This window comes from Girardinichthys multiradiatus, chromosome 13 (genome assembly GCF_021462225.1).
Source record: "Girardinichthys multiradiatus isolate DD_20200921_A chromosome 13, DD_fGirMul_XY1, whole genome shotgun sequence".
Classification (NCBI taxonomy): domain Eukaryota; kingdom Metazoa; phylum Chordata; class Actinopteri; order Cyprinodontiformes; family Goodeidae; genus Girardinichthys; species Girardinichthys multiradiatus.
In genome coordinates this window covers 25,870,200-25,897,629 of record NC_061806.1, presented here as the reverse complement: position 1 = coordinate 25,897,629, position 27,430 = coordinate 25,870,200, and the positions used below count along the sequence as shown (strand labels likewise).

Below are 27,430 nucleotides of genomic sequence, written 5' to 3'. Positions count from 1 at the left end.
ATTTTATGATGCTCAAAGCAAAGCATCACAATTATGAAGTAGAAAAGCAGCTTTTTCTGTAAATATTTTATGCGCAAACTTAACTGGAACCGCACCTAAATACAGGTCCTTCTCAAAATATTAGCATATTGTGATAAAGTTCATTATTTTCCATGTCATGATGAAAATTTAACATTCGTATATTTTAGATTCATTGCACACTAACTGAAATATTTCAGGTCTTTTATTGTCTTAATACGGATGATTTTGGCATACAGCTCATGAAAACCCAAAATTCCTATCTCACAAAATTAGCACATCATTAAAAGGGTCTCTAAACGAGCTATGAACCTAATCATCTGAATCAACGAGTTAACTCTAAACACCTGCAAAAGATTCCTGAGGCCTTTAAAACTCCCAGCCTGGTTCATCACTCAAAACCCCAATCATGGGTAAGACTGCCGACCTGACTGCTGTCCAGAAGGCCACTATTGACACCCTCAAGCAAGAGGGTAAGACACAGAAAGAAATTTCTGAACGAATAGGCTGTTCCCAGAGTGCTGTATCAAGGCACCTCAGTGGGAAGTCTGTGGGAAGGAAAAAGTGTGGCAGAAAACGCTGCACAACGAGAAGAGGTGACCGGACCCTGAGGAAGATTGTGGAGAAGGGCCGATTCTAGACCTTGGGGGACCTGCGGAAGCAGTGGACTGAGTCTGGAGTAGAAACATCCAGAGCCACCGTGCACAGGCGTGTGCAGGAAATGGGCTACAGGTGCCGCATTCCCCAGGTCAAGCCACTTTTGAACCAGAAACAGCGGCAGAAGCGCCTGACCTGGGCTACAGAGAAGCAGCACTGGACTGTTGCTCAGTGGTCCAAAGTACTTTTTTCGGATGAAAGCAAATTCTGCATGTCATTCAGAAATCAAGGTGCCAGAGTCTGGAGGAAGATTGGGGAGAAGGAAATGCCAAAATGCCAGAAGTCCAGTGTCAAGTACCCACAGTCAGTGATGGTCTGGGGTGCCGTGTCAGCTGCTGGTGTTGGTCCACTGTGTTTTATCAAGGGCAGGGTCAATGCAGCTAGCTATCAGGAGATTTTGGAGCACTTCATGCTTCCATCTGCTGAAAAGCTTTATGGAGATGAAGATTTCATTTTTCAGCACGACTTGGCACCTGCTCACAGTGCCAAAACCACTGGTAAATGGTTTACTGACCATGGTATCACTGTGCTCAATTGGTCTGCCAACTCTCCTGACCTGAACCCCATAGAGAATCTGTGGGATATTGTGAAGAGAACGTTGAGAGACTCAAGACCCAACACTCTGGATGAGCTAAAGGCCGCTATCGAAGCATCCTGGGCCTCCATAAGACCTCAGCAGTGCCACAGGCTGATTGCCTCCATGCCACGCTGCATTGAAGCAGTCATTTCTGCAAAAGGATTCCTGACCAAGTATTGAGTGCATAACTGTACATGATTATTTGAAGGTTGACGTTTTTTGTATTAAAAACACTTTTCTTTTATTGGTCGGATGAAATATGCTAATTTTGTGAGATAGGAATTTTGGGTTTTCATGAGCTGTATGCCACAATCATCCGTATTAAGACAATAAAAGACCTGAAATATTTCAGTTAGTGTGCAATGAATCTAAAATATATGAATGTTAAATTTTCATCATGACATTATGGAAAATAATGAACTTTATCACAATATGCTAATATTTTGAGAAGGACCTGTATATTATGAGCCAAATTATTCATGAGTTATATCAAAACAAAGAATAAACATGCCAAAGTTAGCCTTGTACTTCAGTAAACGTCTTCACATGAAAATCATCATCAGCAGGGCCAATTTGTGGTTTTAAAAACTGTAGCTGTAGGTGTGCAGTCATATATGTCTGACTCCACACCTACAGCTATGGTATTCCTATATATCATATAACTTTAGGAACATACTAAAGCTATCCATGTTTTATGTAAAAATATAGTGGTTTGTCTAACCTAGCAAGCCCCTAGTTGGAGTTGGATAATAATGCGGAATGCACTTCTGTAGTGAGCCAATTGGTGTCTAAATCACACTATGCATTTTGCTGAAAGGCAGTGAGATAAAACAAATTCCTGGCTTTTAGGCTGCCCAGCAGAAACTGTGGTTGGGAGAAGATATCTGTTGATGTCAAGAGCAAACAGATACTACAGCATCGGGACTGGTGAGCTAGTAAGTAATACTGGCAAAATGTAGGGTGTGTTTTAACTGAAATTAAAAGCTACAGCATTTTAAACCATACGTATAGCACTGATTTTAATATCACAATTAGACTCTGTATTTGCAAATCACTCAGATTGGCTTCAAGGACAAAAAGAAAATTCAGATTGGGACATCCCAATCATGATAATTTGAGGGACTGAATACAATAAAAAATGATACAACTTTAAGGTAAACTAACTAGACCTGTTTAAGGTCTGGGATTTCCCTCTGAGTATGAGGACACAGGATGGCAGAGAGACCAGACCTACTGCATGAGTCCTGGTCCATTTGTCTGACTTAAAAAAATTAGCTTTAAACTATGAAAACATTCTGGTGCCTGGGGGAAAAAAATCTAAATCTAGAAACTGACATAAACACAAGCAATCATTTAGATTGTTGTACATCAACTTTTGTGAAGCTAACCCCAAAACCTGATTTTCATCTAGAACAGATATTTCAGTTTTTTCAATTTCAGCAGTTTGTCCATCCACAAAACCTCAAGTACAACTGGCTAACAACTAATACAGACAAAAAGAACACTATAGTTTCCTCTCACACATTAACACTTGACCAAAATCCATCCCATAGATATTCCCCTGTCTCACCCATGAACATCCACAAACTGTCACACAACAGGGAGGTTAAACATCGGTTTAACACTGGGTCCAACTATTCCCATGGACATCAAAGAATCCTGTGAAATGCATCTTCAGCTGTCTGTGTAAATCAGCTTTACAGTGATCTTTTAGTGGGTTTTGGTTGGTAGTACCAGCGTCAGCAGGTCTGGCAGTGGTGAACTGAAGTTAGAAGTAAAATAAGTAACAGCTCTGTAAACCAGCCATGGAGATTAAGACACACGAGTAAAGAAGAACACTGCAATTTTATGTAGCTAAATCTTTCCCCCAAAAATTTCTTCTTTTCAGTTTCTTCTGCCGTTCCACTAAGAATGTGTTTTATAATAAATGCATATTTCCATTTGTACCACATAACAACCACTGTAGGATTAGACTTTTATGAAACCTGACAGAACTGCTGAAACTAGGCCTCAGGTGTAGCGATGGTGCAGGTTTTCAAAAATGTTTGCTCTCCTTTAATATCTGACACTGAATGATACAATCCACATTTCAAAGGATTCTGGGCTTAGAAGAAGGGGGAAGGCATTCTCTACTGTTGCAGTGAAACGGACGGGCAGCGCTGAAGCTCTCAGGGATGTTCAGGCCTGTCACCTACTCACTCCGGCTGAACTCTGCTGCCCACGGCTGGTCGTCTGTCTTACTGCAGCACCTGGCCTCTCGTCTCGGGCAGCTTTGTTGCGAGGAAACTGCCAGCAGCGAGTGCGCCAGCAGCGAATAGGATGGGTACAGCCTTGGTGATGCCCACTAATGACTGGAAGATGCTGATGCCCAGAACTGCTGCCAGTTTGCAGAGGGCGTTCAGGAAGCCAAATGCTGTGGTCCTGAGGACAAGAACAGAATGCAACTATAACTGGTGGTTATAGTTCTAAAATGTAGAATATATTAGCATAAAGTAATGTGCAAAAGTCCTGAATCATCCCTCGCTTTGATTCTGAGTACCGATGCTTTCTTGTCATCTCCTCAGATGAATTTCTTTAAGTTTTCTGAAAGCCATTTAGAGATTTTTTTTTGCACATGACTGAGTGCTATGACCTATTCAGGTATAAAAAAGCTCCTACATTCAAAACCTTAGCCATTTTGTTTTGTCTACACATGACGGGAAATTCAACAAGAATATTTTTCAGATTAACCACTAACTTTTATGTATTTTATTGGGATTTCATGTGAATGACCAACACAAAGTAGTGCAGAATTATGAAGCAGAAAAAAGTTTAGAAATTTCATTTATTTATTTTTTTACCAATAAGAATCTGAAAAGTTTGGTATGCATTTGTATTCTGCCCCATTTACCAAGATGTGGCCCAGTCAAACTCTAGGTATAAATTTAAGTCTGTGGCAACAGTCGAAAGTAGATGTTTACAGATGTTCTCTATCGCATAAAATCCCAATAAAATGCATGGTTTTCCTGTTGTAATGCGACAAAATAAGTGAAAAGTTCAAACAACTATATTACTCAGCCTGTCATGAAAGTTTCCTCTATAGCTAGTAGTTTCTTTGAACAACTATAGTAAAACAAGGAGAGTATTCTTATGTCCTCTGGACATATCAATAAGGTTAAACATTTACCATCCTGAAATTTGAATAATTCTTTAAAAATTAATGCAAAATATTGTATTAATATTGTATATCTGTCTCCAACATCCAAGCCAGGCTCAGTGTGGGAAGCCTGGGTTAAAAATGGAGCTCTGGCTCAAAGTCTTTCCCACTAGAACTTTAACTGCCTCCTGATTGTCCCAACAAGGTTGGGTAATTAAATCAATAAAACATAAAGAAAGTCACTTCATGGTTGCAAACATGTTATTAACATGCATGGATTCAATATGCTAAACATGTCCCTCTGCAGACAAAGCATTAAAACAAACTTAATCAGAAGTGAAGTCATTTAAAGACACACAAGGAGATTTCTGCATTCTTTAGCAACAAAAGGGAGATCGGTGTCATCATGATGTAGCAAAAATCAGCCAAAACCTTTTAGATTTCAAAACATTTGTTGAACATTGTCATAGAAGCTCTTGGGAAACCCTAAAAAACTGCAGGATGACTATTAACTCCAACAGAAAACAATGAAATGTGCTAAATTAAATAATTTTAGAGTTTTACCACTGGCACCCAGGAGGACCTGAATCAGTGGTACTCCTTGGGTATAGATACAGAAAGTATTACCTACAAAGCTATTCTGTGCTGAACCTGAAGAAAGCAGCTCTTCTTTTGCTACCTTTTATCAGATGGGTACAGCTCCACAGTTATCACATCTAGGGCATTCCACGAGGCAATGCTGATCCCACCAAACAGACACAAGAGGGCGATCATCCCCGACTCACTGTTGCCGAACATCAGGAAGAAGCAGCTGACACAGGATATGACGCTAGATCCAGCTGGGGAAGAGGAAAATTTAAAGTCCATTTTAAATGAATTGCACTCATAAGTTAATATTCCAAACTGATTGAATTTACCTACCCAGCATCCTCAAACGGCCGATTTTGTCCATTAAAAGAGCAGACACGATGTTCCCGGGGAGCACAGCGAGTGTACCAAGGAAGTTGACGAAGTAAATCATGTAGGCGTTGTTGAAGTCATCACTGAAGTCCAGCATGCATCCCTCTTTGTTGTGGAGGAATGTACTGTTGATCAGCTTACAGTTGACAAACCTGTACTTGAACAAATCTGAAGAGAAAAAGACGTTTTTTTCTTTACAAAACTGAAAAAAGTTGAAGGATTGTTCCCACCGAGGAACGTCCATGAGATTCAGATAAAATGAAAAAGAAGAATACAGTCAAAACTAAGAATATTGCAAATATACACAGTGACACACTCCGTACCACATTGATTTACTAAAACAAACTGTAATTAGCATTCTATTTAAACAAAAGGGCAGGTTTTGATTTGTTTTAGCAGCAGCAGTTTTATAACCCAATGCAATAAGCTGCTTCTCATTGCTTTTAATGTGTAGTCAGGTGTGGGGTTCTCATGTGCTTTTATATGCAGTCAGTATCTCACCTGAAACAGACATCCATCTCAACAGCCTCAGTTTGGAGAATCAGAGTTCTCACCAGAGAGCCATGTAAACAGATATTTGAAGGGGAGACAGCTACAAAGTAGACTTACTACTGCTACAGTCCCAAAACTGATAGATTTATACTGAAGACAGAGGAGATCTGCAGTTTTTTTTTCATAAAACCTTGGAAACACGTGTTGCAAAACACACTCTGTTAAGTGTGTTGAGTGTAAATAACTTTTTTATGGAAAATATAGCAGCCTAAACAGTTGCTCTGTGAGAGGCTAAATGGGATATCCCTGTGAGATATTGTTTTATAACGCAGCCTTACTTTAAACATTTTCACAACTTTATCCCCACCCTGTCTGATCTTTTCCTTGGTTTGTTCATCAACAAACCACTGAAGTGTTCACAGGCCAGCTGGCTTCATACTGAGGTTGCACTGGTAATTAGGTGATTTCTGAAGGCACACAGTTGCTCTGCATTTTGTTAAACCATATCACAGTAAGGAGGCTGAACAAAAAATGCATGCCACACTTTTCCAAATTGTTTTGTAAAAAATCTTTTAAATACATGCATCTTTTTCCTTCCACTTCACAATTATGCATTATGTTTTAATTGGTCTATCTCAAAATAATTCTCCCAAAGTTTGTGATTGTAATGTGACAAATTGTAAAAAGGTTCTAGGGGTTCAGATACATTTGTAAAGTACTATGTGGATACATAAAACAAATCTAGATCACTCCTTTATTCATCAAGATAATTAATGACATACAAAATAAAACCATTTCTAGAGAAACCCCATAAAATAGTACTTCCTTTTGATTCTCCTAGCCCTGCTCCCATGACTGGACCAATATATGATGCAATGGCTTGCCTTATACTCATCACTGCTATCTCTGTATCACTAGAAGCCTTAAACTTGTGCATACTTCTTCATGCTTCGAGCTTCTGCATGTAATCGTTACAAACTATACATGTGTTGCTGCTATTGTTAACAGCATTACGAATTAACTTCATCAATTAATTTTCTGTTATTGCCCTTCAGCACGTGCTCCTCCTGTCCTGTAGACGATCAATGTTTTCCTGTAATAGGTATATTTGTTATATGACTATAAGTAAGCTTCAGTATATTCATATTATACATAAGGCACAAATTAAATGTAAACATCATGCTGAAATGTAATTGTATCACATTGGAAATGAAAAAAAAAACTACAAAGCTACTAAGGAGGGATCAAATGATTCTCCTTATGATTACAATTCCTCTAGCTCAAGTTTATCTATATATGTTCCTGCTGGAGCTACTTATGATTTTTTTGCTTGTACATTTCCTAAAGACAATGTAAAAACTACAGTTATACCAATCTTTTTTTAACTGTTTTATGGATGAGTGATGGAAATAAAAGAATATGTTGTTGGCTTCAGGCGTGAGAGTAAAGAGGTTTCTTCTTTCCCTGAGAAAAATAGGCCTAAATAAATCTGTCACCGCTGTGAATGGGAGCCTATAAAATGTCAGCAAGGAAAGCGCTTCTGACTCTCAGATGTGCTTCCCAACTCCGACTCTGACGCGTCTGATTTAGACCTCTAGTAGGAATCCAAACCACAAGCAGAGGATTGTCACAGGAGCCTTTAAATTTGTCTGTCTCCACACACACGGATAAGTTTGTCTCTGTTGTTCCCCATTCAATTCATGTTCTCAAAATCTCAAAGCAATGCTTCTCACCTAATTCTATCAAGCTGCTTCTGTGCTGGATGTGTTTGTGTTGCTGTGGTTACTGTTTGTGCTGCTAAAGAGTAACCCAGGGTTACAGACATCACAGGGTTTCTGCTGTTGCCGTCACTGGTCTTTTATTTTTGGTATTCAACGGTAATATCGAATTATTATTTTTTATGTGATGACCAGCATTGATTTAAAACAAACACATTTCTTAAAGATATTAAATGTAAGATTTGGTGGCTCTAATGTTTTATTTGTCACAAATTAAAACACTATTTACTGGCTTCAATAGGACTGGTTTTCCTCATTATCCATTTCTATCATTCTTTATTTGTGCATTATTCTTGCTGCTGTGTTACCCTCATCAATCACACTTTCCAGTGGCGTCATCTCATTCTCACTAAAGCTGTCATCTGTGTGTGGTGATAATCCGCTCATTAGCCAGTCATTCCCGAATAAATGTTTTCTCAGATCTTCTTTTCTATTCTAAATTGCATCACAGTGAACCACAGAAATATCAAAACTACACATCCAGTGTGGTGAAATAGTACAGATTTCTTCTGTTTTTGCTTTTCTTTGCCACACCAGTCCAGCCCTATGAGGAAAAAGTAATTTCCCCCTAAACCTAAAACCTGGTTGTGCCATTCATGGTGGCAACTGCGATCAAGCATTTGCAAACCCTGGCAATTAGTATTTTACATCACTGTGGAGGAATTTTGGTCCACTATTTTTCGCGGAACTGTTTTAATTCAGTCAGATTGGAGTGTTTATGAGCAAGAACAACCTGTTTAAGGTCATAACACAGCATATGAATCAAGTTTTTGTTGTTGTTGAGCCATTCAGAGGTGGATTTAGTAGTGCCCTTTGGATCATTTCCCTCCCACATAACCCAAATGTGTTTCAGCCTAATGTCACAAACTGATGGCCGGACAATAGTCACCAGCTTTATTATGCTGGAGTCATAGTTCCATCAGTTGCACCAAGTCTTAAAGGTCCTGCAGAAGTCAGGTGGCCCCAGTCCATCACACTACCTCCTGGATTATTTTTTACTTTCATCAGTCCACAGAATAAAATCTTGGGGACCATCAAGATGTTTTGGGGGATATCTGAGACAGGTCGTTATGTTGTTTTTGGTCAAAAGTGTTTTTTGCCACGGAACGCCTACATGTAATATGTTGAAATACATGAAATTAAACATTATGAACAGTAGTGAAAATTTTATATTTATTATATAGAAAATACATGGGTTTGCTAGGTTATTTCCCCTTGGTTTTATGTGTCTCTGAGAAATCCTATTTTAAAAAGTCAGATAATGCTTCCCATTGACCCTAATTGTACATTACAAAAAGATTTGGGACACCACCAGTCTTTGATCTGAGTGTGCAAAATGTAAGGGTATGGCTTGGTGGTTTGGGTATTCCTCCAAAGAGACATCTATTTGTACTGGTGATTGGGCTATCTTTAGGATCGTCTTTCCAGCAAGTTTTCTTTGTAGCTGACATTCAAGGGGTAAAAACAAAATATCACAGTCATTAAAAATGAACCTACAGCATAAACAGGACAACAGTTTGAAAATAAAATCTCACTAACGACCCCATTGCATTTTAACAGTATTTTTATAACAATATTTACCTGTGTTGTAAAACAAACTGGCAATGAAGGTGCAGTTCCTGAAGAATGTGTGAGTGGAGGTGATGTCCTCAAAGTAGCACTCCTCAAACACTGAGTCTTCAAACACCATGGACTTCATCTTCAGGTTGAGGAACCTGTGCATATGTTTTAGATTGCTGAGCTGTACTGTAGACTTGTACATGATTACTAATCTGACAAGGACTTTTGAAATGGCCTTCATAGTGACAGTTTTGTATATTGTCCCCGTCAGTTCAAAAGGGAATGATATTTTTCATGTTTTAGAACTCCGTAAGGTTTTCAAATGATCCACAATTAATTTATGACCTGTTATAACATTTACAGATCGATCCAATGGGTTTAAATTCTTACTTGTCTTTTTCTTCTAAGAAGAGTACGGTGTGACTTAGAAGAGGCGCTCAGAGCTGGAGATAGCATGGTCAGATGAGATATTTTATCTAGTGTCTCAAGATTGTCTCTCCACTGACTCTTAAAGTATAAGTTACTTTTATTAATGTTTATCTCATGTGACTCCAAAAAAAGGTAAAAAAAAAGAAAAAACCAAAACAACTGGACTTCAGTTCTTGTTTTTTTTAACCTTTTTCTAATTTATTATGTCCTGGATGACTGAGTATCATCACCGGCATATCTCATGACATGACCCAAAAATTTCCAAACTTCTCCTCTTCTTGGTGGGGTCATCATGATCATGATGACCCTATCAAGACAATGGGCAGCTCCTACAGCTGAGCTCAACACTAATTTAAATGAGAAAGACTAAGAAACTTTCAGGGCCAAGAAGAAGTTCTGCCTGACTCTCAGAACTTACATTCTTTGAGAGGTGGCAAGACTAGAGCCAGACCAAAGTAAGGAGTCCCCATCAATTTAACTGTAGCTGTTTTCTGGTGTCAGAACCCCAAAAGGTCTTCCTAATTGAAATTCATTCATTCCCTTTTCTCCTTCCAAACATTTCCCCCAGAAGTCAGGTAACATGATTCAAAATTACGTGTGAAACCTTTCGTTTAAATTTCCGAGCAAGAGACCTTCATGGACTTTTGATAAAGTTAGGTTTTAGTTAGTTTAATTGATATTTTGAACCTTCAGTTCATATACTTTTATCTTTTAAGTAATGCTAGTTTTATGTTTATCTTAAGTTCTGTTTTTGCTTCTTTGCCTAATTAATCAATAAAATAAATTAGTGCAATTTCTAATCAGACTAGTTCCAATCCAATCTTTTGTTTTCAACTGAAGTATCAATATTGTGATTCTTAAAAAAAACATTTCTATCATATGCAAATATAATGCTTCATCTAACATAGGTTGTCATATCATACATTGATAACACATTAGAAAAAGAAGAAAGCCTTACTTGTCATTGAAATAGTGTCCTTCACGATGGACTTGGTTTTCCAGGGTGAAGTTAAACGTTACGTGCTCCACTCGCTCCTTAGTGAAGGTCTTTGTCCGTGAATCATATTCCTGCTTCTGGATGTACTTGATCATGTCAGGGAACCATACTGTCAGCCCGTAGTAGCTGCAAGGTTTTTTTGAAGACAAGACAAATGGAAGAAGAACCAAAATTGAGCTTGACAAATATGAGCTCCCACAGGAACCATGGAGAGGGATTTTTTTTTACCTGAAAGACATGCTGAACCAAACAGCCATGAGCATTAAGGTGGTCCTTTTATATTCGGGGCTGAAGCAGGCAAGAATGTTGTTCCGTATCTGCAGCATGTGAGAAAAAACAACAAGTTTATTTTAGGAGTCTTTATCTAACATAAGCTTTATGTAATTAGTTTTTCAAGCTTCTACAAGAGTGAGATCGAAATCTGAGTATCAGAACAAACCCTTGTTGTCAAGTATATTGTTCAGTAGGTATTAAGGAGGTGGGTGGATGGAGGGTGTAGGCGTGTGCATTTAGCAGAAAGTAGGCTGAATGTGTCAAAATCTAACAGAATTGTGTCAAGCTCCATGCACAGAGTTGTGATTATGCCACAGAGTGTAACACAAAAAACAGGTTTAACCTTATTAAAGTCTGATAAAATGCAATGTTTCCATTAATGCCAGCTCCACAGATGTCTTTACACATAGTTCTGATTAGTTAAATGCTTCCTGAAGACTGCCTCTAAAACATTGCTTTCATAACCCATATTTGTAGCTCTGACATTTTTACTGACCTGTTGGGAAAGACTCATAATCTTCAGTCTGTAGCGGTGCCAGACGGGGGTGTCGATGCCAATCTCCACCAACTCATCAATCTGCTTCACAGTCTTTATTGTGGTGACCTTGGAGTAATCACACAAGAAATTCAGAGGCTTTAATAGTAGCCAGTAATGGAAATACACTCCATGGATTTCTGGAAATAATCATTGAAAACCTTGCTGCCTTAACTTAATGTTATAAAATGCAGTGCAGTGGAAAAAGTATTTGCCCCCTTATATTTTTCTTCATTTTTTGCTTTTTGCCACAGTTAAATGCTTCTGATATTTAAAGACAAAAATAACCTGAGTAAACAAAATTTATTTTTGAAATGATGGCTTACCATTTATTAAGGAAAAACCCTTTGCAAACACATCTAGGCCTGTGTGAAAAGGCAATTGCCCCCTAAACCTAATAACTCCTTGTGACCACTGTGTGGAAATTTTGATCCACTCTTCTTTGTAGCATCATTATATATTTTTGAGCAACAATGAAGCCTGTTAAAGGTCAAGCCACAGTGTCTCAGTTGGATTTAAGTTTAGACTGAATAGGTCATTTTAAGCCATCCAGTGGTGGATTTGATGGTGTGCTTCAGATCATTGTGCTGCTGTGTAACTCAAGTCGCTTTAGCTTAAGTTCGTGAATTTTGGTCCAGATGTTCTTCTTCAGGATTTTCTCATAGAGAGCAAAATTCTTTCTCAGGTCGTGCAGAAGCAAAACAACCCCAGACCATCACACTACCAGCAGCATGTCGAACTGTCAGTCTGATGTTCTTTTTCTGAAATGCTGGGTTAGCTCAATGCCAGATGTAACAGGATGCACACACTTTCTGAAATGTTCCACTTATGTTTCATTAGTCCCTTAAATATTTCTGAACCATTAGGATTTTGGGGCAGAAATTTGAAACTGGCCTTTATACTCTTTTGGGTCAGCAGTGGTTTTGGCCTCGGAACTCTAACATAGATGCCCAATATCTTTTTTTATTCTTGAATAAAGAACACTAACCTTAAGGAAGTGAGACTTTAGTTGTTTAGTTTTCTTTTGTGACCTCCTGGACGAGTCATAGATTCGCTCTTTCAGTAATTTTGGTAGGCAGGCTACTCCTTTTTTAGCCTACTTGATGTTGTCAAACTGGTTCTGTTAAAGTGATTTCTTGATTCCACAAGTCAGACAGGAACAAGACCTGGATGCGGCTAGCAAAACTAACCCGACAATTTGGTTAATCACAGTTAACTCATAGGGCAACAACATTTTCACAACGGGTATATTGGTTTGGATAAAGAATTAAATAGACTTTTGGAAACTGCCTTTTTATAAGAACTCAGGTTATTTCTGTCTCATAGTCTCAACTATCCAGGATATCCTAGATGTTTTTGGCAGTGCTCTAATGGTAAATCAAACAGGTGTATTTGCTGACATAATACAATATATTACAAAGTGAGTGTGGTGGGGTACAGTTAATACAGGATTACAAAAAGTGTTTTTTTTCCCAACTAGCATTTATCATGTGATGTGTGTTGTGTGTCACCTTTGCACCCTTGCAACTACTACTTCCTCTGTGATACTCACAGTGAATACCCTCTCCGGGTATCCTTTAGCTCTCATGTTTGTATCGTGAACTTGCTTCAGAATCATCCAGCCTTCATCATGCTTGCCATTCTGTTTTGAAAAAGAAAATAAAGGTTTTATTTCTAAATAAGAAAAACAGACAAAAAAAATCCCACCTAGTTTATATTGGTAATAACTCAAACGAAGACTAAGACTGACTGTCAACTAGCTGATATGCACACCTCTAAGTAGAAGCGTGGGCTCTCAGGCATGGCGTTGAGCGCAGCAATGGCTGCAACAGAAGGAAAAGCACAGACCAACACAAACACCCGCCAGCTGTGGAACTGATACGCTGAGCCCATCTGGAAACTCCAGCCTTAGAAGTAAAAACAAAAGACAACTAAAGATATTTTACCAAACAGAAACAAGGAAATTACATTCAAACATAAGTTGACACGGTGTGGTCCAGCATTCAAAACCTATTTGATGTGTTAACTTGATGAAACATAACATAGATACAACATACCTTCTCTTTATTATCAAAATAAGTTACATATTTGCACAAAGGGGTTTCACATTTATGTCAGTTTGAGCTCACAAACAATGTCTTTTCAGTGACTCTGTGTAACATCCACTAATTAACCAGATGGTGTTTGGCAAAACTGGATTTATGCAAGATACCGCCCCCATGTTTTGTATTATTTGCTGAAAATAAATCAGATATAGCAGCTTCACATGGTCATGATATATGTCCATGTTACTGAATCACTCAGTTAGTGGGCGCTATAAGTGCCTACGTTGTTAGCACAAAATTGTACATTGTTAAAACCTCCAATCTATTTATGTTTTTTTTAATTAGACTAGATTTTAGAGGAATAGTTTTACAGTAGTAGAAATGCAGAACTGACCAGAGGGAACCAGAAAGATCCTTTTAAGACATGAAGGTAATTGATTTCTCAAAAAACAAAAAGCATTGCAAGACTGCAGTGAAAGTCCAAAGAAATTTTAGAAAAAAAAATTTAAAAGGTGATTGCAGGGCAGCCCAGTGATTAAATTGGGGAGAACACCTGTATATTTACAGGGGGAACACATTTGCAGGCAGAGGCTTAGACTAAGACGGGCTGAGAAGGAAGACTAACCAAACACTAAACTCACAAAACTTAACATTATATTCGTTCATATATTTTAGGACAACCTGTTGGCCGCAATGGTTGTTAATATTCCTGTGCCTTGATAAATCGGATTTCCAGGCTCACCATAGTGTGGAATGATAGCCCAGGCCATGGCGGACGCATAAATTCCTCCAATCATCCAGAACATGCAGAGCCAGCTGAGGTGCTCGCCGCGCTTCTCTTGAGACAGAAATTCAGAGTAGTAGGAGAATACGATGGGAATTGAGCCACCGATTCTGTAAAATGCAGAGTCCAAAGGTCAAATTTAATTCTTTCTTTTTTTCACTTTCAAAATAACCAAAAATGCATGAATACAGACTATAGATAAATTCATAAGAAGACATAGAGCAGTGGTCGTCAACCCTGGTCTTCAGGGAACACTGTCCTGTGTGTTTTTAGAATTTTTTCTTCAACGAACTTGCTTCTAATGAATGGATCATCAATCTAGTTCTGTAGAACTTGCCGGCAGGTTAATGAAGTAAGCTAGTAATTTGAATCAGGTATGTTGGAGCATGGAGTCATCTAAAACCAAGGACATTATCTAGACCAGTGACAGAGGACAGAGACAGTGTCTTGGTTTTGCTGTCTCGTTTGGTTACAAAAAATCTATACTGCTATTATTGTTTTGAATCATCCCCCATCGTCTTATATACACAGACCTTCCTGGTATTATTTAAGGTGCTGCAGAGTAAAGGTTTTCCTGACTTTCTGAGTGTCTTGAAAAGTTTGTTTTCAACTAATTTACCCTAAGCCATATGTCATCTAAACAACTCAAGGGATGAACCAGTGACGAAAATACTCGTAATAAACAACTCAGCAAGGAACCATTTCTGTCAGTGATCTTCCGGCACTTGGTTACAGGAGGCTTGATGCAACGACAGAATATTCCCAGCGTGTGTGGGTTGTTTTGGGTTTCTTCAACAAAGAAAGAAATAAAAAGAGAAGCAAAAACCATAAACAAAGGAAATGCTTAATCTTTCAAATTAATTTCTCACTAAGTTGTCTGTTATGTGTAACACAACAGTGCTCCTCTGAGTTTAAGGCCCTTCTTATGCCTGATTTATGGAAAAAAAAAAACGTATTTTAATAACTTTACAGCAGGTTTTAAACAACTTCAGAGAGTATAAAAAATGAATGGTGAAGATAACTTTGAAAAATTAGAATGTCTGGGGCCTTGGAAAGAAAATATAAAGAAACAAGGCATGACTCGAGCTCTTCCACAGTCCTGTATATCTCTGTGTCCTCAGTTGGCTGGTGATTGCTTGTAACTCACTGGTAATGATGTTGGCCTTTCAATTTACCAGTTCAATAAAGTGGAAACATACTGCAATAACAACAATAAAACCTAACATGACAGTAACTGTCTTATTTACATTATAACTGGGTATTGTACGAGAGCTGTACATTGATTTTATGTTATAAGCTGGTCACTCCCAACATCAAAGCTCTAACAAGTGAGGGGAAGAAACAATATTTACAGTTAGTGGTTCAGAGAGAAGCAGTGTATTAACAGGATGAACGCTACACCAGTATTGGACAGAGGAATTCACAATAAGAGCTAAAGGTGCAATTACCCAACACCTGAGAGGAGGCGGCAAAACAGAAAAGTGCTGTAACCCTGAACGAAGGATGAGAAGAAGGAGAAGATACTGTTGATGGACAGAGAGATGATAAGGGACTGCCGGCGGCCTATCCGGTCTGCCATAGCCCCCCAGAGGAAAGCCCCAACCATCATCCCAAAGTATACGATGAGACCTGTCAGGAGAGCAAACAAAATGTGTCAGTTTTTAACATTTGACGTTTAGAGACTTCTTTTCTAACAGCCAACCCTATGTGCACTGGGAAAATATTAACTCATTGTCTTTTTCTTGGCTGGTGGGTTCCATCTTTGAGATTATGACCCTTGCTTGAATTGTGCTTTTGACATGTCTTAACATTATCATGCAAGCCACGGTTCTAGACTAGAACTCTCTGCGTCAACCAGTGTAATTTGTTTGACTAACGTGTTGATAAGTTAGGGTGAGTTTTACGTTCTTTCTTTTTCTGCTGTCCTGATATAGGGGCAAGATATGTGCCCTTGGTAGTGTATTGTTTAGTATTAAATACACAAATTGTCAAACTTAGTTTGGTAAGAAAACAAACACTAACTGTTGAGAATGTTCTGCAGATGTATTCTGTAAGTTCAAGAAAGTAACCAGTACGTCCAAAGACATTTCCGGAAAGTACTCTTTAAGTTCCCTGAAGATCCTATGAAACAGAATACAGGTTCCAGACAAGTATCGTGCATTCAGGAAAGTACCAAGTAAAATCCCAAAAGTATCTAGTAAGTTTTGGAAAAGTTTTATATAAATTCACAAAAGTAACTTATGAGGCAGTTAGTTCCACAGAAAAGCTCTGAGAAAGATTTTAAAAATAACCTTGAGGCTTCTTGTACATTCAGGAGTACGTTCAAGAGTTTAACCAGTAAGTCATGTCAAGTAATATTAGCTAATAGAGTTGGATAAGCATGACCCTGCTTATAGACCAGTAGGTTTAAGCTAATTAACTCTAAGTTTCTAGAAGGTATACTATAAGGAAAATAATCAGGAGATTCCAGAAAGAATCATGTAAGCTTCAGAAAATTATATTTTGAATTACAGAAAGTAACCAGTAAGGAAAATACCTAGTGAGCTCTAGAAAAAAGTACAGGCTTTGATCTGTTTAGCCATTGGCAACAATTGCCTTTTGTTACTTGTTACTAGAAAATGAAACAAAAGAGCTCTTTCTTTATCAGAAATCAGAACAGTCATCCTACTAACGAGTTCAAGCTGTTCTGGCAATCTTGTTTATATCTAAATACCAAATATGTCAACTCCCAATCTCAACAAAACCACATCAAAGTGAATAACTTCTGGTGAAAAGGTGCAGTTTTTGAAAGGGTTTTTCATTTTCACTTTTCAATTCCAAATGTTACACATGGGTTTCAGCAAACAGTTCCTCAACCAGCTTTTGAAAAAATATGTTCTAGACTAATCTTTCACATCTGCAATGTTTGTTATCATGCTTACTTGCTTCTTCTCTAGATTACTTCTCTACATGTTTTATGGGACATTAGCAGAGATGAGTCTCTTGCAATCTATTAGCAGGAATGTGTGCTGCATCACTCCTGAGCATGTAAGTCGCTAAACAATTATAAATAAATAAAACTAAGACCTCTGCTACAGCTAGTGTTGAAAATGCCCACAGGCTCTACTGGCGTATGTGGAACTGACTGAAAAAAATCAGCACACGTGTGATCTGTGTGATGAAGGAACATGTCGCAAAGAGCAACAGTGACTAATTGATGTGGTTTAAATAAAGCTTGAACAAGCACCTACGTAGGTCTCTGAGGCACAGCAGTATGGTCCATTAGAGATTATCACCATTAGAATCTTACCAAGCATGCTTTTGCTGGGTTCAGACAGACACATATCCTTCTCTGCACTGGGGAGGACAAACCCCACCACAAATATTTCTACGCCATCAGCCATGAGTGCCAGCCCGAGCACGAAGTACAGGGTCCACTGGAACCTCCCGTGGCCACATTCCTGTAAAATGGTCTCATACTGCTGAGCCAACTCCTCCTGGTCTTTCCGCCTCTCAGCCTCGGACACACCAATATCTCTGAACTGTTGAGCCCCAGCTGTTATTGATCCAGGACCTCCAGCCAAGTCGCCTTTCCCGGAATCAGCCCTGGGGATTCCTTGGTACTCGCCCTCATAGATCTCGTCATCCTCGTCATGGCCCTCAGTGGAGTCACTGTGGCCGCCATCGTCATCGTTGGCCGCCTGGCTGTCACTGCGGTAGTAGCCTCCATCTTGACTCCCCTGCATAGGGTGGTCATCATCATCCTCTTCGAAGCGGTTGTAGGAGCGCTTGCTGTACTCGTCACTCATTCGATCCACCGAACGGCCCACCTTCTTGGAAGCTTGCCGCTTAACTTCTTTCGCAATGTCTTTTGCACCTTTTATAAAAGCAGTCCGGTTTTGGTAGCTGTCCTCCATTTTTAAGATGTTTCAGAAGATTCAATAGAGGACAAAGGTCTTGCTGAGAGGCCTTTGAAGATGATGGGGCCTTTTTTCCCTGTAGTCAGGATAGAGCAGCAGACTCCCAGTTGACTTGGCTTACTCCTAAGGAGACAACAGATATACAGTGAAAAAGGTATTCCAAAGTTTCTTTGCAGTCCAGGTTGTGCTCACAAAAACCATGATTAAATCTAAACTTCACAGCCATCAGCTTCTAACCTTTATTCTACACAAACAACGTATTAGTAAATGACTTGCTTGTTACTGGAAAGCTCGAAAAGACCTCTGTCCAACTAAGCTTCAACACCTTTGTTTTAGTCTAAATCTGGACATACAGGCTATACAAATCCAATGTTTTGCCAGTTGTTCTCGGCTAAATGTGAATGAGGATAATGCCTGGCAGACCTGAAATAATAAAGAATAAAAGGATGTCAGTGGGCATTGAGCTGGACAGTGTTGACTTGGACCGAAGGCACAAAATATTTGGAGACCCAGTGTTAGAATGAAAGACTGCTGACATGTGAATTACTAGATGCAATCAACACAACTTTATATCAATTGGCTTTAATCGATCAACCATATTTCTATGTGCTGGAAAATTGCAATGAATTGGATTATATGTAATTAGATCTGACTGTGGCCAAGAGTGAATTGCGTTGAAATGAACTGGACTCAAATTAACTGAATTTGGATCCAATTGGATTCTGTTTAATTGGCATTATTATTATTCTTTATGTAACCTCACTTTATCATCACTCCTGGTTTAGGTCAGTTGGGATTACCACTTTTTTCTATTTGTTAAAAGCCTGTGTGATGAGGAAGACATTTTTTAGATAATTTTATACAACTTTCTTCAAAATCAACAAATATTGGTTACTGAACACAAAATAGTTTGTACAGATGTTTTTTCTTTAGTCATCTGGTCAGAAATGTGCAAAAACATTTTGCTCCACAAGTCCCCCAGACAAAAAGCTGCATAGTTCAAAAATAATCTGGATGTTTGCATGCTGAAATATCTTTGTTCATTATCAAGCAATGCTAGAAAAAGCACTTTTGGTTGACTTAACTTTTTTTCTTTATTTTTTTACTTTTACATTTGAAACCACTTTTAATGGTTTCCTTCCAGATTAAATCTGTTCCCTTTCCCTGTCCAGCCAATGTGTGTCCTCTGCTGAGTCACTGAAAGGTCTGAGCTGTAACTGGAAGGCAAAACGTGCAGCATCGGACAGTTTCTAATGGAAATTTCATGGTGCAAAAATGTGTTGAGTGCCTCAATTCATGGTGACGAGCAACAGTATGGGATTCAATGAACCTGACTGTACTGTGATTTGAAACAATAAAATCTCCAAATCTAGCACTGAAAGCACTGGTTTTCCACATGGTTGAGGAAAGAAACCTCAAGAAATCAGTCAGAATAAGCCAGCAGAGCATGACTTTGTTTTGTCGGTTAAATATCATGTTTGACAATAATTAATTAGCAGCACAAATGCAAACTAATACATCCGCTAAAGCCGTGTGTAACAGCAAATGATCCTTGAAATTAAGAAAAGGAACGGCTGATTTCTCAAACTGCTGTAGGATCACATCTCCGACACATTTTGCAGTGTTATGAACGTTTTTTAGTCACTGACTCGTTCTTGCATTTGCAAGATGAGACCCACGTCAATATGTTTCTGTATTAGCTCCCTGAGCCTCAGGTGACTGTGCAATAAGAAACGATGTCACTTTGAATTTGTGCTGCAGTGAAACAGCAGGCAGACGATGATGAGACGTCGCTGCGTTTTCACCAGCGCTTCAGAAACAGACTCTGACAAGTAACGACAGTCCTAACAGTGCTTCTCAATAGTACGCAGGTATAAAGAACACACTGAACCAGACAGAGGATCCTACAAATTACTGATGATGTAGGATAGTGCCACTGACTGGCTATAAAAAGGCATGCAGGCTTCTCCACTCTATGTAATGTCTTCAGTTTATTTTACAAGTTGGACTGAAATCTGTAAAATATTTGCAAGTTCTCAAAGATTTCAGTGAGTGGGTATAATGTCTCATAAATCCAGCAACTCAACAAACTCCCATGTAAGATTAGTCAGATCCATTCATGATTGGTATAAACACTCCATTTATTTTGGGTTTAAAATCATTTATGCAAACCCCTCGTTTCCAAGAATAAAATGATTATACTACAACCAACATTTAAAATTTTTTTTTCTTGAATTGATTGTGTATTTTCACAAACCCACACAGGGTCTGAACCATACAAATAGTCTTGAATGTGTACCTCTCTAACTGCAAACTGCACAGAAACCACATTAGTATTCATTCAAAGGGTCCTGGCACATTTTTAATTGGTTGTTACCTTGGCACAGACCTGGCTGTTGAACATAGTCCATAGATGTTCAACAGGGTCAAGATCAGGTCAGGTCATTGTCCTGTTGGAACCCCTGGTTCAATTCAATTCAATTCAGTTTTATTTATATAGCGCCAATTCACAACACATGTTGTCTCAAGGCACTTCACAACAGTCAGGTACATACATTCCAATTAATCCTAACAATTGAACAGTGCAGTAGGAGTTAGCTTTTTATTCAAATTGGATAAAAAGTTTTCTATCTAAAATTTCTATCAAAATTCATATTTGCTAGAAGAAAGCAGTGTCTGTCTCTGGTTCTGTCAAAGTTTTTACCTGGTAATGTGAGGTAAAGTTGAGGAATTCAGATGTAGTCTACTACTTCATTATTCAATCTGCTTCATTCAATGCACCAGTATCACTGGCAGCTCAAAAACAGCCCCTCAGGCTGATGCTGCCACCACCGTGCTTGAAAGTTGGCACACTGATCTTTGGTCTGAAAGCCTCAGCTTGACAACTACCAGTATTCTTCTTGTTACTAAAAGTAATTATTTATTTATGACAGTGCACATCAATCAACAACATCGCCAACATCCCTCAATATAACTCTGAGAGAATTAGCATAAAAGCGGAATTTCATCCATAGTCCTAAAGCAGGCAAAAAAACGTAACCCAGTTACCCCCCACAAAGTTGCACCATGATATGGCACCAATGTAACGTCTTCATCAGAAGTTTCAGCAAACGTTGCTGGATATGCCCTCTCAAAAACACAATTACTATAACCCACAAAATAATGCAAGAGTACAAAAAGAGTGCAAATCTTTATGCATAAAAATAACGAAAACTCCCTATAGCACTTTCAGACTAAAAAACTCCTCAACATATGGGGACAATACATCACAAAAAAACTGCTATTACTAATAATGAAAGTGCTATGAAATACCCAGATGATACAACTTCTGACAAATGATAGAAACTTCCAGTTACATCAAACACAAAATTCATATTTGCTAGAAGAAAGCAGTGTCTGTCTCTGTAAAATAGATCCATAACATCCAGGCGTATTTCCTTTCATCATAAGGTGACAGTTTGTGTTAGAAAGTTGGACTCTTCCAGACCTGAGAACATTGTACCAACTGTCAAGCATGGTGGTAGTAGCATCATGCTGAGGGGCTGCTTTAGTGTTTAGTGGTATGGGTGCACTGTGTAAAGGGGATAGAGTAATGAAAACTGGGGAATAACTCCAGATTCTCACTATCTGAAATCAACAACTTGGCTTTTGAAAATTAAAATTAGACACAACCGAGTGTTCCAGGAGGAAATGCAAACCCACAACAAAACTAGTTTTGAAAAGGATGAAGCAGGTCAACAATAAACTTTTAGAATAGCCTCAATAAAGTCATCTTCATTTATGAACTGTGCTTAAAAGTCAGAATTAAGCCAGAAGCTTTTAAACGGCTACAAAAAAGTGTGCAAAACCTGCTAGACACATTCAGTACTACTTTTTAATATTTTGAACATGATCATTCCACCCAGGCAAACAAATTGTTAAAATGAATCATTTAACATTAAAAAATATTTGACATTTATGCCGATGTTGAGTGTTTGTAAGTTTACAAACTTCTCTAGAGAGAGGCTCCTTCTCCTCATGTTTCTGCTTAGGTCATAGCACACAAGAAGTATTTAAGAAAGAATTATACAGTGAATATATTATCCCACTCCCTTTATGTTAGCTTCTGTTTGTGTTTACAGGGCAAACCTGCAGTTTTTTCCAGGGTATCGTTTCCAGTCATGAGGCAGCAGATTTTCCCTGTCAGCATGAAGAGAACAGATCAAAGGAACCCAACCAGGCCTGGTCAGCCAGGCTAAACTGTAGGACTCAAACCTAATAATATCCCAGATGGACGTAATCGCAGCCCTATTATATCCAATTCCCCAATCCAAAGAGTGTGTTGCTTAAACAACATTGGCAGTGCTTTATTTAAAGCTCTTGTACAGTCAAAATCCACTTATGCAGGTGATTTTATATGTTTATTTTACTGTTACCATGAAGCCAAGTTTCTGGTAACAGTAGTTGGATATTTTTTATATTATATTAATTTTAAGTTTCAAAGGGGTCAAGCAATAATCCACTTTTTTTTTATTTTAATGCTAATTATTAACACAAGAGGCAAACAAACACAGCTTCTTCCATCGAATTTTAAAACAGGGTTATTAAGAAACCAAATACTGAAGCCTACACAACTCACTACATTTATTGTTGCCATGGTTACCACATAGTTAAAATCAAGAAACAGATCATTAGCACAACAGCTCATGTGCTTGTGGAGTGCTTCTAACTTCCTGTACCAGTGTGCTGTGCTGCAATGCTAATGCTAACGCCCGTCAATAAACAGGATCACCAAGTGGAGATTTGGTTTCATCTTTGGTATCTGTCTGTAGTAGTCAATAGCAATGGCTCCTGATTATTTTATTATGTCCCATTTGTACCTTGATTTTCTTCTTGCACGCTGCCAAAGAATGAATTGGCAAGAGGGGAAAGCAAACCTGTAACAAAAACACAGCTAAAAACCAGCTTTTAGCAATTAAACTTTTGGAAATATTATACTCTTGACTGCTGCTTTATAAAGCAAATGAACCTGCCAGGCAGCTAATACAAGGAAAAGAACAAGAACGCAAGCAGCACACATTTTACAGACCGATAAATAGATTGACAGACTGACTATACAGAAAGAAAGAGTAAGGACAGCAATAATCAGAAATGCAGCCAAGGGACCTTTGGTAACTCTGAAGGAGCTGCAGAGTACATCAGGTCAGGTGGGAGAATCTGTTGACAAGAAAGCTATTAGTCACACATGCCAAAAATCTTTATGCAAGAATGACAAGAAGAAAGCCATTTATTGAAAGAAAGTCCTAAAAAGTCCTGTTTGCAGTTTGCCACAAGCCATGTAGAGGAAACAGTAAACTTGTGGAAGAAGGTGCTCTGGTCCATTAGAGACCAAAATTTAACTTTTTGGGATGCTGTGACACATTATATGTAGAGGACAACTAAAACTACACAGCACCCTGAACACACTATCTCCACCGTGAAGCACAGTGATCATGATGAGGGACTGCCTTCCTTCAGCAGGGAGTGGGATCAGAGTTGATGACAAAATGGATGGAGCTAAATAAAGGGTGATTTTGAATCAGAATCAGAAAAAACTTTATTGCCAAGTAGTGTTTCACATGTTCGAGGAATTTGCTTTGGTAGTAAGGCGTTGCACATAGACAAACATAGAGATGACATAAATAAATTTGGAAATATGTAGTTAAAAACGAAAACAAGTTGTGCAGGAATGGTATGAAAAAAATAGAGCACAGTGGCGAATATCAAAAATATACAATAACAACAATATACAATTAAATGAAATAGTATTTACATGTGCTGAGATATTCGTGTCATTTACAAGGGGAAAGTGTCAGTGGACCCGGGCCTTGTTAATGAGGCTAGCTGCAGACAAGAAGAAGCTGTTTTTGTGGCGAGTGGTTTTGGTCCTGATGGACCGCAGCCTCCTGCCAGAGGGGAGAGTCTGAAACAGTTTGTGTCCAGGGTGGGAGGGGTCAGCTGCAATCTTCCCTGCTCGCCTCTGAGTCCTGGAGGCATGGAAACTCAGCTGCAACAAACTTAAAACTGTAGCAAAGGTTCACCTTCCAAGCAGGACAACAACCAGCCAGTGCTAAAATGGTATGGTTTAGATCCAGTCTCACTGAGTTGGAGATGTTTTTGCAAAGAATAGGCAAAATCTCAGTGTATAGATATGCAAAGCTGAGATGTTCTAGTTAAATCCTTGCAGCTGTGTCTGTTGTAAAAGTCCACTCAAGGGGGGAATAAATGCAGATAGATAGATAGATAGATAGATAGATAGATAGATAGATAGATAGATCTCTCACTTCATCACTCCTGCGCTGAGGGCCTCTCCACACAGCCACAAACACTTAGCAGAGATAGGATGAGACGAGGAAGGCCTTAGGATGAGGAGTGATGATATTTCGCTTCCTTAAACCGAGAAGCCCCCGTTAGTTTTCCCCCCTTCTCCTCCATTAAAATATTCAATCAATAGCAGCTTCATAGTTTCCCTGCAAGGCCAAGCAGAACAACCTGTCCTCACCTCACCATCTTATTTATAGTACAGAGATTCCTATCCGCTTTGTGGAAATAAATCATCTGGACACCTGATAACATCACATCAGCCAAAGAAACCACTCAAATATTCCTGGAAAGCTCTATCTGCTCTAATATTTCCCTTGAAAACGGCTGTATTGCGCTGCTTTGGCTCCGTATAGAATATATTCCGTCTTTAAGGACAGCAACAGGGTGAAATAAAGACTAAATGTGTGCAACAAGATAATAATAAAAAAAAAGGCCGCCGTACGTCGCTGACATGGCCAGTTAACAGTGCCTGTATACCAAAAGCGGCCAAATAATTCCTGACAGATGCGCTCATTCTTAGAAATCACACGGCCGTGCAGCAGCTCGTCACGACCTGGATTAGATTATCTCGATTCACAAAATCGATCCTAATTTTAGCGTGCAGCGAACTGCTGGTGAGCACGCCCAACGCGCTTTTCACATGATGTCTTAATGCGCAAAATAAAACACACACACAGCGAGGAGAAATATCCGCAGCTTCAAGACGCCATGAGCGGTCGAAGGTTTAATTAGTGTTAAATTAATGCTCACCGTAAATCCTGCGAGCGTCGCTCTCTTCAGCCTGTAGATGGTGAGGATGAGGATGAAGGAGGAAGAGGATGCTGCTTCGTGTGTGCGCTCTGGAGGAGAGAGAAGCCCACGCTGTCCACGCACACTCGGGTGATGCATAGGGCTCCCCTGCACTCCCCTCCCCTCCCCTCCATTACAAGTCCATCACTTGCGCACTTCATATTTAGTTAAAGGTTTTTTTGGCGCAGATCTGCGCAATATTGTCGCCGGCTGTTGCACCTTTTTTTCAATAATGCATCTTGATGCATATCATTTTTTTCAGACTCAGCTGTGTGTTTGCAGCGCATTGCCACGCATCTGCCTTTTTTTTTTCTAAACACACCATTATCGCCAGACATTAACATCATCATCGTAAATACGTGCTCTCACAGCACGCACGTGCATGCGCACCTGACTTCTGTTACCATGCCAACCACTTCGCTATTCCTCAGTCTGCACAAGACGATGCGCCATATGAGAAATATGAACCCTCCTCTGAGAACAGTCTGGTAGTTTTACTTCTGGGGACAAAAACATATTTCCACTAATGTTGCTGGGAACTAACAAAAAGTATATAGTTGTAATTGATTACTGTAAGTTTTTTTTTTTTTTTTTGCTAATTAAATAATTCGAAAAAAAAAAAACATTTTAATTAGTGTGTAAATTATAAAATATGCTATTAACAGAATTTAATTATTTCATGGTCAAATGCTATTCAGGACCATGTGCCAAAATTCAATAAATAAAATCCTTATGAAACATAATTGAATTATTAACATTGAGTGCATTTTATGTCAAAAGTAGGAATAATAATGTTATTCTCCATTTCTCCAGGACATCATAAATATATCTGTGAGCCTTACTAGTCAGTCAGTCTGTGGGGCTAACGTCATTCCAGACCAGGGGATTGACCTGGAGTTAGATGACTGTGCAGAAACAAGTCAGCAGAAAGCATTCAGGCATCTGATGGACACGTATCCAGGGAAGATCCCAGTGGGAGAGGACCCCTGACAGAACCAGAACATTCTAAAGAGATTGCATTTCCCTTCTGGACTGGGAAAGCCTTAGGATCCGCCAGAGTGAGTTGAAGTGTGTTACTGGTTAGATGATTTCTAGGTGTCCCTCCTGGACTTGTTACATTACCCGATCCCAGATAAGTGATGGATGGATAGATTCGTATTTGATCTGGAGGATTACAAAACATCATATATCTTCATTTAATAATCCCTCACCCCTTAAAACTGTTTGGGCAGAAACTAGGCATCATTTAGAATTAGAATAAAATTTTGCTTTACCATCAAATGTTAGCATCTGATTAATTGTGTAACACCTTCTGAAGAAATATAAAAATCAGCATCAAGTAAATTTTCCAAAAACTCCAACAGAGGAATTATTGTCTTAATTATAAGACAAATACAAAAGAAAAAGTTTTCAAAAAGTTCTCTCTTTTAGTCACTTCATTGCATCTCATTCCTTATTTTGTCATTTGTAAAGCAACTTTGGACATATTTAGAGCTCAGACTTTCATATAAAGTTTTAGTGTACATTTACTCCATGTTAAGAACCACAAAACAGACTTTCACAGTCCTACAAAAAAGGCACTTTTAAATGTACTTCTATGGTACATTAGGAGAAATATGGAGACTGGGGACCTCCAAATAGGACTTACAAGGTTTTTCTTCCCGTTTGTCTTCACACTACACACAGCAAAGTCGAAGTATTTATTAGCACCTTCATTGATATGCCATATAATGTTAGTAATGCTGTTAGACTAACATATGAAACCAAATTTTAGGAATCTAACAGCTTTAATATTAGAGTCTAAGAAACAAAGACTGTGTCTAATCCACACCATGATAGAACCTCTACTGTATTTAATGTCACTAACTGGTCCAGTTCTCACAAAGATCTTTTATGCTTCATGTTTCTTTTTTACTTCTTTCTATATGTGTGTGATTGGCCATTTGACCAGCCACCCTCCTGAACTGCTTTGAGTTCAACTGTTGCCTTTTTTGTTTGGGCTGGAGAGAGACTCATTAAACACAAATTACCTCAAACTGATATTTAATAGATATACACATATTAGTCCTCAACTGAGCCGTCCCAGGTTTGAATCCTGACCCTGGAGACCTGTGCTGCATCTCTCCCCTGCCACCATAGTGCCATAAAAAAAAAAAAAA

At 38.8% G+C, this 27,430-nt stretch overlaps 1 protein-coding gene across 1 annotated transcript; it reads right to left on the bottom strand.

Moving 5' to 3' along the window:
• Positions 1-1,597: 1,597 nt before the first annotated feature.
• On the bottom strand, positions 1,598-25,384 carry LOC124878844 (synaptic vesicle glycoprotein 2A-like). The gene is made up of 13 exons (XM_047382980.1): positions 25,233-25,384; positions 17,531-18,263; positions 15,690-15,870; positions 14,200-14,351; positions 13,186-13,319; positions 12,965-13,054; positions 11,374-11,481; positions 10,833-10,921; positions 10,566-10,730; positions 9,200-9,333; positions 5,310-5,516; positions 5,068-5,227; positions 1,598-3,673 (listed from the first exon to the last, which is right to left on the bottom strand). The coding sequence occupies exons 2-13, from the start codon at positions 18,135-18,137 to the stop codon at positions 3,490-3,492; spliced, it is 2,211 nt and encodes a 736-aa protein (XP_047238936.1). The 5' UTR covers positions 18,138-18,263; positions 25,233-25,384; the 3' UTR covers positions 1,598-3,489.
• Positions 25,385-27,430: the final 2,046 nt, after the last annotated feature.